The sequence below is a fragment of the Tetranychus urticae genome, chromosome 1 (genome assembly GCF_039701765.1).
Source record: "Tetranychus urticae isolate SD_2017Ah chromosome 1, NJAU_TeUrti_SD_1.0, whole genome shotgun sequence".
Classification (NCBI taxonomy): domain Eukaryota; kingdom Metazoa; phylum Arthropoda; class Arachnida; order Trombidiformes; family Tetranychidae; genus Tetranychus; species Tetranychus urticae.
The window spans coordinates 4687584-4703816 of record NC_142958.1 but is presented as its reverse complement, the minus strand read 5'-3'; the positions used below and the strand labels follow the sequence as shown (position 1 = coordinate 4703816).

Genomic DNA, 16233 nt, shown 5'->3' with positions numbered 1-16233 from the left:
CAGAGTGAAATACTCACTGGTGATGTTCATAAGCTCATCATTCCAATAGAAATCAAGAAAATCAGTCTTTCTTCAACAAACTTGGGAACTTAACCTTTCTATCGATGCAATTAAAATTGAACTCCGTCATCATCTAACTACAACAAATCAAGAAAAGGCCGAATTCGTTATGTTTTAATAATTATTTGCACAGAAAAGGGGATTATTCAAGAGATGCAAGAATTTCAGTTCTTTTTGTTTAGCTGTTGAATTATCCTTTTAGGTTCTTTTGAACTCAAACTCAAAAGTTTTAGCGAAGAGAAAATGTTTAGATGTTTCTGCTGTCAACTGTGAGATTCCAGTTAAATAACTAGGCAAATGTATCAGAACTTTTAATGATTCAAAGAATCAAACACGATAAAACATGCAAAGTTTACCTTTCCTTTCATTTCTCTCTTTACTCTCATCTTATCCCAAGAAATTGGTTGATTCATTATCTAATGGATCCTGTTATCATCATCATGCTCATTAGTGTCATGACAATTTATCAACTGAATTGGATAAACATTTTTGTTTTTTCAGTTCCAGTTAACTAATCAAAGTATTACTTTGCCTGGTGAAAAGGTTTGCATGGCGAAGAAGCAGAAAATAAAATCAAACTTTCATCTCTTTAATTACTTTTCACATTTACCTTTTCATCCAATTTATGCATTCATTTGCATTCGGTAAATGTACAAAATTACCTGAAAGTGTCCATTGATTGAATCATGAAATGATTATTCAATTGTAAATATTGCAATCTAAATGAGATTCAAAGAAGAATCACAATTGAAATGGAAAATTAAATTGAAACCAAAATTTTCATTTAACAAGAAAAGTTGAAAAAAAACATTTTCTCTCATTACAAAGATGTGATAGAATGATGACAATTTAATAATCATTTTCAATTTGATTTACTTTGCTAATGATTGAAGTTGATGTTTGACTGTTGATCACAAGAAGAACGAAGAAAATTGTTGAAAATGCATTTCTATTGAAACTATCAACATCAGAATACGATTCATGATTGTCTTCCTCTTGCACCAATTGAAACCTTTTCTTTTGTCATCTTATTCAACTCTCATTACCATCTTCATCACTTTCAAATAGAAAGCAAAACAACTCATTCCATTTGAATGTTGAGCAAAAAAATAAGTCTCAAGGTAACAGGTTTTTCACGAGGTGCATAAGTTAGGCCAAGGAATAGTGTAAAAGTATATAACTTATCGAGTAAAGGTAAAGAAATCACAACAAGAACAGAGTGAAAGATGAAAGTAATGAAAGCTATTTGGCTCTTCAAGTAACTATGGTTACTATTGAAATTGAATTTGCTGAAGATGAAGAAGAAGAAGAAGAAAAATAAACTAGATTATCATGATATATTTATAAACTGTGAGATGCTTTTTGCGCCTTTCAGTTTTGCCTATTCAATGCAATTAGACAATTGGAAACTTACATGATATTTAAAGTTTTCATTTGCATGAATCAATCGTTTCTTTCGAATCAACATTCGACTTTTGACATCGAAATACAAATGGAAATGGTATGGAATTTCGGATCACCTGAAAAAAATTGAAACCATTTTCTATCATTTCATTGATTAAATAATTTTATTAGATTTTTTCAAATGCAATTTTCGTGCAAAACTTTCTCATCATAAATTGAAGTTTAGTACGAGTGAACTTGGACAATGCACGAATTCAGTCGAATTTTCATTAAACAAAATCGAATCTTGTACAATATTAAATCTCCAAATTTTCGATTTTATCAAATTCCAAGTTTCTATTCGAATTTCGTTGGACGCTAAAAGAGTTTTGATAAAGTTTCATCGATGTTGATGGGAACACTTCGACTATGCAAAGTATGCATTTTGATTGGCGCAGTTTAATTCGATAATGCAATTATCTCGATTCAACAGAATTTATGAGTTGCAAGAAAATTCTCATCAGATTGGTTTCTATTCTATTCCATGTCCAGTCTCAACATTTGCAATCATTCGAATGTGTGGAACAACTTGATCAATAAAAAACTCTTTTTTTCTGAATAATTGATTATTGTTACGGTGTTTCAATGGTTAGGTTAACATTTTGATTGTTGAAAGAAGGTGTAATTTGTTTTTCATGTCAAACAATAAAATGATTAAGTTATCCTGAAAAAAAGAGAAAAATTCGTCTCATCGTTTTTCCTTCTTCTTTTGATAACTTTATAACTCAAACATCATATTCAAGTTGATCTTCAACTGAATAACTTTTTCCTTCTCCTCATTGATATAAATATGATGATAATGTGAATAAACATGTTTAGTATTGATTTGCAGTCGAAAGAGTTTTTGTCTTTACTATTTGTCTTCTCAAAAGATCAAAGTAAAGGAGTAAAAAGAGTTATCCTCTTTTCATGGAACAGAAAAATTGGATAACTTGGAGATATTTTTATTGCAATATGAAACCTTCCGCTTGAAACAATTTAAAACTTTTATTAAAATCAATGATATTCAGATGCTCCAAACAAAACTTATAATAAGTAATCTTGAGCTTTCAAGCAATCGAAAGGATTACCCTTAACAAGCTCTCAGATTAGTCCTAAAGACTAGCCTTCTGCCCATTGGCATCCAAAGACCTGAAGCCTAATAACTCCGAACTCGATATGAGATGAGATGACGCTATGATTCGAACATTAAAGACTAAATGGTCAACCAGAAGAGTCGGAATGCGTTTTGTCTTTACGGTCTCAAGTTGGATCTGCGATCATCTTCCTGTAATAGTTTTTTGTTGAAATTATTTCGTATTACAAGTACTCTACAGAATAAAAAGAGATTTACTTGAAATTAGGTTTTCCCTTTTCTCTATCCTTCTTCTCTTTCCATTTCTCAGAGAGATGAATGAACAAGAATATCAACAATTTTCATGCTCTTAATCTTTTATAAAGTATCAGATATTAGATTTAAGAATGCTCAATGCATTTCACTTATCCATTTTTCATGCCTTCCCAAACAGCCTGCTACTGAACTTAGCTCTTTGCTGAAACTTGCTCATGATAAAATCTGTAAATTAATTGACCTTAGAGTTGCATTAAAGTTTTAAATTTTTTACTCCTTTTCAATGTTCAACTTTATACGATTGCAACTCTTTTGACTGAGAAACTAAGCCTATTTCAATAGGAATGCTCATAGGAAAAGTGCAACATCTTGAAATGTCCTTTTCTTTATTGTTCAATATTCTTTCTCATCTTGATCATCATTGATATTCTTCAAAATTTTCCCTTTTCATTGCATAAATAGCAAAGGTAATTCAATGGTTAAACTCAGTTGCAATTTCGTCGACATTTGTTGCAATGATGAGTATTTCCTTGCAAATAATGCTGAATGGTTCAAAATTGTTCATATTTTGAAAACTAATCTTTTTATGTGCAACTTGAATTGTTCATTCTTTTAATATTTCGCAAAGAAGGTTGAAGAACCAGTCATGAGTTCATGAAACTTTAGAAAACATTTGATTCAAGATGCGAAAAATCAGATTGAATTCGAGTTCTACAGAAGCAAAATGATACCTTTAGAAATGAATATCACTTGAGACAATAAGTTTAAAATATTCAGATTAAAGAATCAGTCTTTCAACTTTTAAAAAGAGAAGTTGATTTATACGAGTTCATTCAGTTTCAACTTTCGTTGAGTTAATACAGACATTCGTCGATACTTTCGACAACATTTTTCACAACCTTTAGATGCGTTTACTTTATGCATTTACATCATAAATGATCTGCTCTGGCAACACAGAATTCCGTAGAATTTCGATTTCATTTTTTTGATCTACTTAAAAGACTTTCAGAGTTTGGGTTAAGAAAAGGCGTTGAAAGAGTTAGGAAAGTCAATCGCTAATCTCGTCTAAATGGTAAGATTTTGTGAAAAGAACCAGAGATGTTGATGTATTCCGTTTGTTCAAAGAACAATCCACAAAATAACATTCGATTAAATGGTCAACATGAATACTCGACAAACTTACTAATAACTGAAGAATGACTTATTCTGAAAACAGATTACGATAGTCTCATTACATCGAGAATAACTCATTTCTCTTGGAAATGCTAAATCAACTTAATGCTATTGTGATGAGAAAACTTGAGATTTGGTTTCTTCTTGGAAAGACTTGCTTTTAAAGTCATTATTTGGTAAAAGTTTTCGTCTTTTCTCATCTCATCAGATTTATTTCAAGATTAATAACCGAAAAGTGGCCCAAAAAGGAAATGCAAATGAAGAGAAACAAGTTGCGTGAATTATTCAACAACAATGTATCATTACTGATCACCAAATTATTGCATGTAAACAATGATTGAATCACACATTACTCATAATACTTTATGGCATTACATTACTCATTCTTATCAAAAAGCAAATAAACACAAATTGATTGTAACTGCAAGGTGCATGTAAGAATCTTCATGAATCTTCATTGATAAACCTTCATCAATACATGATGATACAAAAGCACAATCTCTTTAGACCATTAATCAACGGAAAAGCCTGAGAATCAAATAAAGTATCAAATGTCTTTAATCACAATTGTATTTACAATTCATTTGCAAATGTCACACTTTCAATGCGAATAACCGAAAAGAAAAAGATCGAAAAAAGTTTTCCCTGAAAACGGCACTTTTCGAGCAAACCAAAAACAAGTTGATCCCATGATCGATTCAAACTGAAATGCTGATCTTTTGCAGATTAAGGTTCAACAATTAAATTGTTTTCATGGAAAAATGTTTCACAACTTAACAAGAATCAAATCAATTTTCATTTTTCCTTGAAAATTGTTTTTTAACGACTTTTGAGGTGAAATTTTCTTTCCATTCTTTCCATTGAATTTTCCCTCGTTTATTATTAAAGCATTGCATCAACATTTAGATTTTGAAGTTTTGCATGAAAATTTTGTTCAATTTTCTTTCTTCGCCACTCTTTTCCTCGTTTCACTTTTCGTATTCATTTTGCTTTCCATTCAACTCATTGAGATTGATTGTGATGAGAAGCAAAATGAAAACTATTTCAAGTGGTTTCTTCTTTATTCAGTTTATTTGCTTCATCAAGCTTCGTTTTTTGATTCAATGAACTAAACAAGATGAGAAAAGGTGAAAAATATTTTCAATTTGGATTCTCGCTATTTAATGCAGTTTCAGTAAACCCAAGAAAACACAATTTTCACGCAATTTCGTTTCAATCTTTCAATCTCTTTTTTTCCATCGCTTCTTCTTCTTCTTGTTCAACCCATTTTCAATTCTTTATGCAATGGCCAATGCTTAAAGTTATTGTCATCATTTTTTTCGCTCCTCATCTTTTTTTCAATCTTCATTGCAGCACCTTCTTACCTTCATCATTTACCATCATTTTCATTTTCATCTTTTCTTTATTGCAAGTTAACCAGATAACAAAAGAAGATGAAAAAAAAGAATAACCACCAAATAGAAAGGTAAAAGTGAAAGTTGAACAAGTGAAGAATAGAGAAAAAAAATATTCTTTTGCCTGATTCTTCAGGTAAAGAGTGAAAGTGAAATGGAAGAAAAAAAAGTGAGAGAAAATTTCCATTAAAAAACCATTGATAGAGAAGCAGAAAGATGGTTAAAAATAACATTCTCATCCCTTAAAATTCATTATTATTCTGTAAACTTTTTACCCTTGACATGGTGATGTTACCAGAACTATATCCATGAGAACAAGGGAAAATAATGAGAAATTCAATGATAATAATGATAATAGTGAAATGATGAAGATGAAGATGGAACAAAAAGTTTAGTTTATTTTCAGTTTTCACTTTTTCACCTTTCATTTGTTATTGTTATTAATATGAACACAATCATATTTACCATTGTCTGCCCAACTTGCAATGATATTATTAAAATCAAGTTTTTCAATTTAATAATTTTAAAAGCTTCGAAATAAAAGTTCTAATATTTTTGTAATCAATCTAAGCATTTATCTATTTGAAATGAGTAAAACTTTCATTTTTTCCATGTAAACATGAGGATGAAGAGGATAGAGAATGAAAAGAGATGATTGTAATTTTTCATTTTCTAGTTCAATCATCGCAAGTAATTAAGGATTTAAGTAAATAAAAATGAGGATAAAGATTGTTTTCTTCTCGTAACAAAGTATTAATCCCATGTATGACGATGATGATGATGGATATAGCAGGCTAATCATCTCTGTTTGTGTTAACTGATCAAGAACTGTAGACTGCTTAAAACCATTTTTTGTTTACATTTTGTTTTCTGTTGAAAATGCATCAAACAAAAACTAATCTTTTAATTATAAACTAAACACTGAAAAACATCATTGTTATATTTAGATTGAGACTGTGTTGGTTTGCAGGTTAATTGGGAAGCGTTCACTTTAACCGAATCAAATAATCAATAGAAACAATTATTTAGCAAAAGCTTTTATTTTAAGTTTTCTTACAATACATGAAATTGTTAAAGGTTGACTTTATTACCACCAGACCAAGCTCCACATTATGAGAAACACGACCATCGAGGTTGGATTTGTCATTTTCATTTATCTTTATTGCCGACGTAGACACAATATCTAGGTCGAGGACCTGGAGGTAGATTGTTTTCCTTTTTATATTGTCGGATAATATTTGCCACCGATGATTGACTCACTTTCAAAGTTTGACTGATGAATGTTGGTCCTTTGTCTTGATTCCAGTATAAATCAATTATTATATTCTTCACTGATTCACAGATTTTTGGATGTTTTTTTCCTGGGGTACACATGGTTATATTGAACTGGTAAATGGAGTTGAAATTCGAAAAGACAGAAACTTAATAATTGTTTGTCAAACTTTGCTGCCCTTTTATACAAATTGGCAGTCCAGTCCAAAGATATAAAGCAGATTAAATTTGAAAACCTGAGGTCTTTGCAGCGCGCTAAAGCCTAAAAGCCAAATTCAGAATAGCTAAAAGCTTAAAAAAGCCAAATCAAAGCTAAATTAAAGCTAAAAATCTATGGAGAGGTTTAATTGGAGTTTCAAAACCCCTTGATTTGCTTGCTACTCAATTTTTGTTTCTACTTATTATTTAATAAAGTCAGTTTATTTTTGAATGAAAATGCGTTTATCATTGATAAAAAATATACTACGATAAATTACGATATGATGAATAATTTGGGTTTATTTAATAATTTCAACAATCCTGCTCGAGTTTAAAATCAAAAGCAACGACAAATTTCTACATTAACTTAAAGAGTTTATACATAAAGGGTTTAGCTATTTTGACCCTCAAGCGACTATGTAAGTAAGTAAATTGGTCAGTTTCATTTTCTTGATCCGAATTCTCAATAAATTGAATTGAAAAAATTGAAAAAACTAAAAAATATTTATCTATTTCGAGTGCTTCTCGCTTTATCGAAGCCTTTCCATGTCAATGCAATGTAAATAAACTTATAATGACACATGAGTTTGACAAGGATTTTGCCAAAATAAGTACCTTTGAGTAATTTTAGGTTAATGGAAAGGATTAATTTAAGCAATGATAATCCGATCAGCATTGCTTCTTGAATCAAATTTGATCAAATTTGCTAACAATTGTGGTTCAAATGTTTCTTGTGTATTGACTAATTTTTACGCCTTTTATTGTCTTTTATTTATACCTATAAAATTAGACGTTGAACTTGTCAAGCGTTGATTCCATTCGAGTATCACTTTCCAAAAATGAGACCAACACTTATAACTTACTTCCTGAAGAAGCTTACTGTTCCGCTTTGGACATAAACTGCAGCGATTCCGAGCCTCGTTTCCCTTGGCAAAGAGACGTTGCCATTCAGTGCAACTACGGTGATCCTGTGGCCAAAAAGCATGCCAACCTTTCAAGATCAAGTGAAGTTACCACCTCATCTTCAACTGTTAAAAAACGTCCACCACATTCACTTACTCCCACTGGACCCTTGGGTGGTGGACTGTTTGGACTTGGCATCACAAGTGGTAGTAGTGCTGCTGCTGGTAGTGCAGGGATTGGTGGTGGCAGTGCTGGAGGTTCCATTTCACCTTCATCGGGTTCATCCAATCTCGATCAAGTGCAAAAGAAACATTCAGGTCTTTCAACTTTAACGTCAAACTTGCGCTTCTGGAAAAGCTCTTCTCCTCTCTCGTCAACTGGTGAAATTGAAAAGAAACCTTCGACCCGTAAACGCTTGACTCGATCAGCGTTACACAGAGCAGCTTCATTTGATTCCAAAGGATATTCTCGACTGATTCAACAGGCTTCCATCGATTCACCAACAACCGCACATCCCAACGTTTTATCACACGACCATCTTGCAGTGCCTAACGCAACTCCCGGTTTATCCCTTTCCTCGTCTCCATCGTCCGATGAAAATGTGTCCAGCTCCATTCTTCACGAGTCAAACTTTCACTCAACTCGATTGGAAGGTGTCCTCGAGCCCGAGGACGGAGCAGAAAATGATGAAGATGAAGACGAGGAAGAAACAGAAGAAGAAAATGATAGTGATGATGACCGTAACAAAGAGATTTATAAACATGCCGAGATAAGGTTTACCTTTTCAGGGCCCGGAGCTTATCAAACAGGGTCAACATCAGCCCCACAATCACGTTCATCGTCACCACCAAGAGATTTGATTGATGAAAAAAGAGGTTAGTAAACTGATAATCATTCGTCCGAGAAAACAATTGATTTCCTTCCAACAACATTCATCAATATTGTCACTATTGAACGATTCATCAACTAACAAGATTAGCGTAAAAAAGCAAACACGTAAACAGATATCGAGATTAGATGCAAAAAGCTCGCATCAAACATGATGCTAGTTACTCGTCAACATGGAAAACTAAATTTCTATCACTTTTTTGTCATTTATTCCTATTCGTAAAAGTATCAGTTGTTGTTGAAGCTGCAGATGAAAACTAATTTTATCACATCTGTTGATGAACCCAAAAAATTCTAGCTGCAAACTCAGGTAATAGATTTTTTATCGATTTTTTTATGATTGCTTTAAATTTATTTGATTGCAATTGAATTGGTCAATTTGTGCAAACTGAATCATCCATAGTTTGCAATTTAAATGCTCTTTTCCATTTTTTAATATTTTCCATTGAATTAACTCTTTTACAATTTCAACAAATTGTTTGATCAACTCAATTTCCATTGTTATCCACTTTACCTTCTATCGGAAGCAAAAGATGTGAAACTGTCCATTTCAATTGATATACAATTGCTTTCTGTTTAGACACTTGAATTCTTTTCATTGTTGCCACTCTTGTTGTTGATTGACCACCAAACAACGAGAGAAAAGGTTTAGTTGATAATAGCTATCATTGTCTTGCAGTTTGTCAAGAAGGTAACAATGATGAATGTGTAAGCTACTCAAGTATCCATTCAAGTTGAGATAAATTTCAAAACCTTGGATATCATGAGAAGTGTTTCAATGACAGACACCAGCTCATCATTGGACAGGCAAAGAAAAGTAGAGATTAATTTGTACCCTTTCATTTCAAGGGATTCAAACGAAATTCAATCGCCAAAAATAAAATAAAATGTCATCTAATCCAGTAAAAGTTAATCTAACCTCATACAAGTTTCATTATTGTAACTCAATTCCAACTTTGCTTTGAGCGATATCACTTTATTCAATCAACTCTATCTTTTCCAGATTACTAACTGATTTTATGCAATTTTTTCCAACAAAAGCCAAGATTTATTAACAAAGATAATAATTTTTTTAGAGAAAAATTCGTTCATTTTTCAACAATATTATAATCAAGTCACAACCATCAACCAAACGTCAAAAGTTGACGCTCTTAGTAAGACACCTAGAAATTTCATTTGAAGGTCAAATAACGGAATGCATTTATGGTTCTTCCATTTGAGGAATTATACTGACTGTATTTCATCGCGATCTGACTCTTGGTTCTCGAGTTATTAGCACAAAAGGGCGTCAAGAATAAGAAATTAATATTGTATAGCGAATGAGAAATTATTCGTTGCAATTAGATGACCTCCATTGATGTCGGAACGAATAAACGTGAAAGAATAAATGAACGCCAAAAATGTTTTAATAAAATTTTACATAATGAGTTAGGCATCAGAACTTTTCCCTTTCTCAATTTTGATTCAATTACTGAGTCTATTTGAGTCAAACACTAGATTGGCTTATCTAGCACAGATAATAAATAGATAGACTTTGATTCAATTTTAAAGGGACTTTTTTGTGTAAAAATTGTAACTTAACGGAAAGGGTTCGAAAGTCATTTTCTGAAATCGCAAAATTTTTCTGACTCGATAGTGTTAGTCACATATTCATAACTCATACCATTGAAAAGATAAAGGAATTTTCCTGAATGCGATTGAATAAGTAAATGGTATGCGAACACTCATATCCTTTAGCCAGTATGAGTTATGAACATATAACTAACACTATCGGATCAGCAAATCTTTGCGGTTGCAGGAAATGACCTTCCAATGTCAATTAGAGGTCAAATAATGAAGTGACCTTGAATAACCTATAGCGCGGTAGAGAGATTTTTACCAAGAATGTTGATGAAATCAAGCGATGGCTAGACGCTACAGGAGCTGAGTCATACATAGTGGAAGTGGAGATACCGAGAAGTGCGTTTATCACCAGATCTGGGCAAGAGACGTTAACCAATGGATATTGATTAAAGTGAATTTTTTTCTGTACTTCATCTTCTCCTCACCATTTTTAACAGCATTCAGTTGAAACGTTATTATTTATTATCATCTAATAATAAAGGTTCAATTGTTCCGCAAGTTGTTTCAGTTTTAGCCGAATAACTTCCTAATTCATTGTTGGCTGCGTCATGCTTATTCAACCTATCATCATAAAGATGCTAAATCTATTCTAAGGACAAAAGGTCTGAACACCAGGTGAATGGTCAGAGGTTGGTTGACGCTTCCAAGTCAAAGAAATTTGCTTGAAGGGCTCCAATGATGGCGAGGATGAAGAAGAAGGTTAAAAAGGGTAAATATTGTTAGGCTTTTGGGCGATGAATTTGCATGGATCTGTTATTTTTTGCACAGAAAGTGAAAAGCATTTCAAATTAGTGCAATTTTTTATTATTTTGATTTCTGTTTTTAGTCTATTCAACTTTTCCTCATCAATTGTTAACACTTTCATTATTATTATTTATCGCTATAAAGTTTCAATTCAACTGTAAGTTTACTCTTGTAAAACTGTAAATGTAAGTCATTGTTGATAACTCAAAATTCAAGTAAAGTTCTGCAACTTAATACTAAAATGAACTTTTAATTCTCATCGTGAGAAAATAGTTCAGCAAACGGAAGTTCTCTTAATTATACACTCTTGATTATGTTGAATGACAGCAAGATTATAAGAGTTGTCAGGTAAATGAATAAAGAAGCAAAATTAATGTTGACATTATCTGAATGTTTTTTCTTGGTTAAAGTGAAAAATTGACATGAAATGACAAGATCAACAAATGGTTTTAAAATTCACTGAATATTGTAAAATCTAGTTTTAAAGCGAACTTTTCAACGGCAAAATTTTTTCATTTCTTTCTTTAAATTTTCATTTTTCCATGTTTACCTGATGATATTGATTTTTGAAGTGAATAAAAATGAAAAGAAGAAAATTGTTTTCAAATTTTTTCCTTTTCCTCCTTACTTTTATTCATCAACATCATCTTGTGTAAATGGTGAAAAATATAACAAAAAAGACAAGGAAATGTGAGACAAAAAAGATGAAAGTTGCTATCAACACTTTGACAAAATGTAAAGAAAAGAAAAATGAATGAATGAAAAATTCTGAGAAGAGCTTCTTTTTCCAAGGCTTCCGGTGATTTTGATGTAATTTTTTTATATTTGCATGAAAGAATAGATGAAATGATAAAATGGGAAACATTGATGAAGATGTTTAAAGATGGTTTATTCAATATTTTTTAACTTTTGGTAAAGACAAATTATAAGCAACAATTTGAGCAAAGTTTTGATGCAATTTTACTCAAATTGATTCGCTTTTGAAATGAGATTTTGTTTTCTTCGAGAAATGTGACTCTCATCTGGAAACGATTCAATTTTGCAAATGTCATTATGCAAATGAAACAACCTTTCCTTTCAATTGTTGCCATCATTATTTACCTTGCTTGTTCAACACTTTTTTGTGTACATTCATGATCAACTGAAAACTAAGATTCATTGCTTTATGATTCTTTACCCATTCAAAGCATTTAAATATTCATTTTCAGTTTTCAAAACACTTTTCTGGATGCAACATGCTAACCTGCCTTAACCATGGTTAGACATTTTTTTGCTAATTTCATGCACTTTCATGGAAGGTAAATTAATCTGAAAAATAAATAAAAAACTCAATTTTCAAGAAAACTTGCAGTCGAGTAAATAATTTTGGAAAAATGAGATTAACTTGAAGAGCTGTTTATTGAAAGATGTTGATTGATTTCCCTCTCATGTTAATTGCTAAAAGTTGAAACACTTACTTTGGTTGTCTAAACAGTCCCGTAACTGAGAGCCTGAATTTTGTCTCAGTTTTCAACTTTTCGAATGATGAGAATTTTGAGATTGCATGTTGCGAGTTTCAATTATGGTTGATTGTATGATTAGCATGAACTTGGTTGCCAATAGCCGCAGAAGCATCTGTTGAATTTCATTATTCATACAATTATCATTTGCTGCATTTGCCTTGAGCATTATATTTAGTCGTTTATGTCTTCATGCCCTTTATGTTCAAGTCCTTTTTGGTTCAATTGTACGCAAGTTTCAAGGTGAATCATGATGGGTGATCAGACTGGAAAAGTTGGAAAAGGCAATTCATTTTTAAACTTCAACTCGAATAAAATTTATGATTACTCCTTTGCAACATTTAAAATGTTTAGTTGTTCTGTTTAATCCGCGAGTTTTCAATAAATTTTTCATATTCAAATTTACTATTCTGTATATGGTGATAAATGGTGATATTAAATACAAATAGAATGATGAATATTAAATTCAACAAGTGCAGGGAAGGGAAAGTAAAAGCAAACTGAATAAAACTAAATTGAATATACTTTCTTTATTCTATCATTATTTGCCTTCAGGAAGTTTTAACTCGCAATAAAACAAAAGAAACAATCAGAATTGATTTTGTAATGATTATAAACGGAACAAATAGAAATGAAAAGAAATCAAGGAATCAAGGACAAAAGGCAAAAATATAAGCTTAAAAAGTAGTAACAGCGAGTCTATGCAAGACGTCCACGTGAATCGTTCATTAATCGATAGCGCATAACAAGAAATTGTGAGAACTTTGTGTACAGAATTGCAATCAATTTCAATGAAATAACAAATGAAATGGTATTTTAGTTGACCGTATTTAAACTCATCGACTGACCTGATAGTTCACTCAACTGTATGATTAAAGAACACTCTCCTCAACTCAACACGTTGTACCAGCTTCTCGGTCTTTTCCTTGTAGAAACGTGTTTTCTACCCCATTCTGGAAATATTTCTTGTGCTCAGGAAACAGACAAACCTCTTGCGACGAATTGCACTATTTTGTCGAGAGAAACTCATGACTCATGAGTTAGACACTAGATGTTTGGCATGCGAGGCACCTTCAATATTCGTTTATTGCATTCAACAAAACACTTTAACACTTACGAATAAAGGACGAAAATTGGACATTTTCAGTTTATCATTGAAATATTAATTATCTCTACTTCATCTTCAAATAACTGCATAAGATTATTAATACTGGGTGTTTTTATTCTTGCAGATCGTTTGTGCTAATGTCTTTCTGTCCAGGTGTCAGATCTTTAGATATTCAGGCAGAGCTCCCAAAAATTAATGAAGAGTAATGAATGCTATGTCTCAAGATCATGAATTATTTGACCTCTAATTGACTGTTGTGCGTCGCTATGTAAAAGTTCAACCTTTTTCAGACCAATTGATATTTGTTGAAATAAATTGATGGTTAGTCTCTAGAAAAAAAGTTAATCAAATTACACGAAGGGTTAGGTTACCCTTTTATATGATCAACGACAATGCTGCATGCGTGATGAGCGTTTATCTTAGCTTTTATTATATTATTATTCTTATCTTGGGCGTTTTTACAGTTTAAGCCTTTAAACAGGCATAACTCTCGGTTAGTGTTTCAAATCACAGACTTTGACCATTAGCTTCTGCAGATTGAAAAACAATAAATTCGAACGCTCAAGTTTATTCAAGGTCATTCGGTTATTTGACCTTGACTGTATGAACTTTATCTATAAAATGATAAGAAACTGACCGGTCTTAAAAATTTTGTGCTCTCAGAAAAGGAAATTTCAATGTCAATTAGAGGTCAAATAACGAACGAAACTTCACGACTTTGAAAATTTTCACGATATTTCACAAGGTTTGATGTAGCAAGCCTTTTGCTGAGTCTGCTTGAAGTTTTATTGTCTTGTTATCAGTGTTGAATATCATACACATTACATGAAAGGCTCTTTATGCAATATTTTTAGATCTTTTTCTAACGTGAAATTGTTCTACAGGAATTTCAAACTAAAAATTTGATATTCAGCATTGATGAGCTGTAAAAATTTTTATAAAATTCGGCTCTTCTGGTAATCATTTTCAGATAGACTAAGAAAAATTCATGGCGTGTATAAAATTTATTATCTTAGCAAACGGCCTTAAAAGAAGATAAGAAGGTCAATTAAACCTGTAAATCGGTACCAGTTACTTCATCATGAAATGTTAGAAGTACTTTGAAACTCTATAAAAGCAGTTTTCCGTGAGTTATGGCCACAAACAGATAGGAAAATGGAAAATGCCCTGAATATTAGTAATTTACCTTTGATTTCATTATCATTTCCAGGGTTTTCTTTTCATCGGAAAATAAAGATTAACAGATGAGTTGGAACATAACGAAACAACTAGATAAACATGCTGTGATAAAAGTTCATTTCCAAACTCGAAATGAAATCCAAAGATTTATTGTTGCTTTTTTGTGATGAAAACTGCTTTTATCTCCAATAATTTGATGACCAAAATTTCGTCCCTGTTATCATGGAACAAGATTAAAGAATGATTATCTTTAGCTGAAGATGATGGAGAAAAAAGTAATGCAATAATTTTGTGATTCACCAAAATTGATTTTCTTTCCTCCTATCATTCTGGTAAATGAAACATCTTGTTCATAAAGTCTCAATAAAATTGGATGCTGAGAAAGTGTGAAAAAAATTAACTCGAAATAATGATTCATTTGTCAATTGCAGGGAAAAAAGCTCAACAAACAAAATGATATTCTTGAAACAATGAAGAAGAAGAAATGAAAAAATTCTAAGATGAAGTAAAACGTAAACTAAAGCGTGTTATTAGCTTTTCTTTTTCACCATTAAACTAATATTATCTGTACCATGATGACCATGAGATGATCAATAAAGCAGTTATTTATCTCTTTAACTGTTCATCATGAGTTTAATATCCATTATCATCATCATTGACATGAAAGTGTATTAATATTTGTTGCTCTTCAACTGCCTCATGGAAACAATTTATCTGCAAAAATCGTGGAATTATCTTTTCCAATGAACTTTATCATGAGAATGTTTCTCACAATTTAAATTTGGTCCAAGAACAGAACTGAAAATAATACATTCTGGGAGTTAAGCTGGGAGTTGAGGCAGGGAGTGAAGACTGGGAGCAATTCTTATTTTCAATGGAATGATATTCTACAATTTTTCTAAGAAATGCAAAATGAAGAGAAATCTTTTTCTTTCATGATAAAGTCTGAGTATTCTAATTAGTGCGGCTAAATATTTCTTTTTTCAATTCGCATTAAACTGCATTTAATGAGGAAAAGTCAAATTGTTTAGATGCTTTGTGTTGCAGCTGCAACTTGTTGGTTTATTCATGAATAGTTTCATCATTAAAGTTGATATTTATGGGCTGATAAATGATGAATAAATTACCATAACCTGTGCAAACTGTTTCCAGCATGTTGAACATAATTGTTGGTTAAATAGTTTAAAAGTAATAAGATGAAAGTGATTAAGGAAAAGTCTTGTTAATCAAAAGATTGATGACAATTTTTACCCTGAAAAGTAACAAACTTGAATTTCGACGGAAAAATGAACTATTAATAGATTCCATGAAACCTGTTGATGGAGCAATTAACGATGAGATAATTGATTCGTTTTTTTTCATCAAAAAAGCAAAACCTTTCGTTCTATTGATTTTCATTCATTTACCACCGAGACTCGA

The 16233-nt window shown here is 31.6% G+C and overlaps 1 protein-coding gene across 3 annotated transcripts in view; it reads left to right on the top strand.

Annotated features, from left to right (window-relative positions):
* The window catches only part of LOC107367281 (uncharacterized), a 50784-nt gene that overhangs the window by 10124 nt on the left and 24427 nt on the right, over positions 1 to 16233 (top strand). For all 3 annotated transcript variants that reach the window (XM_089270233.1, XM_015934985.3, XM_089270234.1), the window contains one exon: positions 7661 to 8648. In XM_089270233.1, coding sequence (XP_089126359.1) covers positions 7661 to 8648 — 988 coding nt within the window. The remainder of the gene's footprint in view (positions 1 to 7660; positions 8649 to 16233) is intronic.